This window comes from Panthera uncia, chromosome B1 (assembly GCF_023721935.1).
Source record: "Panthera uncia isolate 11264 chromosome B1, Puncia_PCG_1.0, whole genome shotgun sequence".
NCBI lineage: Eukaryota > Metazoa > Chordata > Mammalia > Carnivora > Felidae > Panthera > Panthera uncia.
The window spans coordinates 6,391,426-6,393,955 of record NC_064811.1 but is presented as its reverse complement, the minus strand read 5'-3'; the positions used below and the strand labels follow the sequence as shown (position 1 = coordinate 6,393,955).

The 2,530-nt window shown below is 59.7% G+C and overlaps 1 protein-coding gene across 1 annotated transcript; it reads right to left on the bottom strand.

Moving 5' to 3' along the window:
• Nucleotides 1-804: 804 nt before the first annotated feature.
• Nucleotides 805-2,229, bottom strand: DRD5 (dopamine receptor D5). The gene has a single exon (XM_049630304.1). It carries the CDS (start codon nt 2,227-2,229, stop codon nt 805-807), a length of 1,425 nt encoding a protein of 474 aa, XP_049486261.1.
• Nucleotides 2,230-2,530: the final 301 nt, after the last annotated feature.

Sequence of the window (2,530 nt, the reverse complement as noted above, 5' to 3'; positions counted from 1 at the left end):
AGTGTGTATCTAAAAAAAGAAAGAAAGAGAAAGAAAGAGAGAAAGAAAGAAGAAAGAAAGAAAAACCTGAGGAATTGGAAGCTCTTCAATTGGAAGCAATTGGAATTGCTCCTGTGTGTACCTTTAAGGCCAACCTGTCTGCTAAGAAAATAAATGTGTGCTTCCAGACCAAGCCCAAACCTTCCCTGCTTGTAAAGATGCTCTCGTGGCTTCTCCAGGAGCGATCCTAAACTCCAGTTTAGGCAAAGCAAAGATAATCACCCCACAATCCACATAATTTGTGTTTATTAGACACCAGAACAAATCGGAAAGAGTTCCCCAGCTGTGGTAAAGACACACACAGAGGGCAGAAACTGCATAAACACAGGGCTACAGGAAGCAAGATACAGGAATGTCACCCACACCCCCATCAGCACTGCACACACATAGAACCTGTTGTCTAAAAACCCACCAGACAAAAACAAGTCACTGAACAGTTCATTTGTGTAAAAGGGAGGGCGAGTATATTTTTTAAAGATCAACTGTGACTTTTTTGTTTGTTTTTTAAAGAACCAAACACCGCCTTCTCTTCTCTAACTGGACCCCCCCATCCGTTTCTGCTAGGCTGCAGTATATATTCCAAACCTTCTGCCAATTCTTACACCAACAAATCAGTCTGGTGACGTTTCTAAGCACATGGGCTCCTACACAGACACAGAAAATGTGATGAACTGAGCAGCACTGGACGTGTGTGTGTATGTATTCTGCATGCTTGTTAATGTCTGTGCAATTATATAGATCCAGAAGGGGCCTTTCTCAGGCACTCTACTGGAATCCGTTCGGGGTGAAGGGCGTTATTTTGCCTAAAGAAACCTCTCCCTCGCAGTCCAGCTCCCACACAGACTCAGCAGCAGGGTCACCATCCCGGGACGTCTGACAGATCTGGGACATTCGATCGAAAGGGCTCTCCTCCTCCTTGTCCCCCTCCCCGTCCCCCGGGGACACGGCATTGGGGATCATATGGATGTAGGCAGCTGCGATCTCCTTGTGGAAGACGGTGTCCTGATTGTAGGAGATGAGTTCGTTGCTGATGTTCACCGTCTCCACCTGGGTGCGGGAGCACAGGTGACCGCACCCCAGCAGCTGCGCAAACACCTGCCGGAAGTCAGCGTTGAAGGCGTAGATGACCGGGTTGAGGGAGGAGTTGGCCCAGCCGAACCAGACGAAGACGTCGAAGGTGGTCTCGCTGACGCAGGGGAAGCCGGCCCCAGGACCCTCGCGGCGGCCGCTGCAGAAGGGGACCGTGCAGTTAAGGATGAAGAAGGGCAGCCAGCAGCACACGAAGACCCCCATGATCACCGACAGCGTCTTGAGGACTTTGGTCTCCTTCTTGATGGATGCCCGCAGGCTGGGGTCGGGCGCACAGGCTGCGCGGCCGCGGCAGCTCTGCGCGCGCTCGGCGGCCCTCTCCAGCGAGGAGATCCTGCGGATCTGCACCTGGGCGATGCGGTAGATGCGCGTGTAGGTCACGATCATGATGGCCACGGGGATGTAGAAGCTGATGAGCGAAGAGGAGATGGCGTAAGTTCGGTTCAGGCTGGAGTCGCAGTTTTCCGCCCTCGCCTCTGGCTCCCCTGCCTCCTCCCAGGGCGTCCCGTTGGCCGGGCCGGATGGCTGTGGCGCCTCGCCCCAGGAGCCTGCCTTGTCCCTGTGCCAGTGGAGTTGAACTGGGATGAAGGAGATTAGGATGGACAAGGCCCAGGCCAGGCCGACCATGATCAAAGCCACGCGCTGGGTCATCTTGCGCTCATAGCGGAAGGGCCTGGAGATGGCCCAGTAGCGGTCCACGCTGATGACGCACAGGTTCAGGATGGACGCGGTGGAGCACATGATGTCAAAGGCCACCCAGATGTCGCAGAAGGCCCCAAAGGGCCAGTAACCGGCCACCTCGGCGACCGCCTTCCAGGGCATGACCAGCAGCGCCACGAAGAGGTCGGACACAGCCAGGGACACGATGAAGACGTTGGTCATCTTGGCGCGCAGGTGGCGGCTGCGCACGATGGCCGCGCACACCAGCACGTTGCCCAGCAGGGTCCAGACGATGAGCAGGGTCAGGAGGCCGGCGGTGACCACCTGCGCTGCCCCCAGGGGCGCCGCCCCCTCCGAGCCCCCCACGGAGCCCCGCTGCGCCAGCTGCTGCTGCCTGAAGCGCGCCCGGGTCGCGGTGCGGTTGCTCCCCGGCGGCAGCATGTCGGGCTCGGCGGCGGGGGCGGGCTGCGCGCGGTCCCAACTTCAGCCTTGCGTCCCCCGGGTGACCCCATCGGGCACCCGGGGGCTGAGGAATCCCCGAGCCCCGGGGCGGGGGACGCTCACCGTGCGCTGCGCCGGCGCCCGAAGTGCGCGGGGACCCCTCTCGCTTCCTCCAGCGCCTCCGGGTCGGCGGCCGCGTCGCGCCCCTCCGGCGCGGGCGCCGGGGGCAGGTGGCGGCCGCTCTTCGCTCCTCCGGCGGCGAACCAGACACGGCCGCGGCCGCCGCCGCCCGGCGCGCACC

Coding starts and splice junctions, on each gene's coding strand:
- DRD5 (XM_049630304.1), bottom strand. CDS start 2,229: ATGCTGCCGCCGGGGAGCAACCGCACCGCGACCCGGGCGCGCTTCAGG.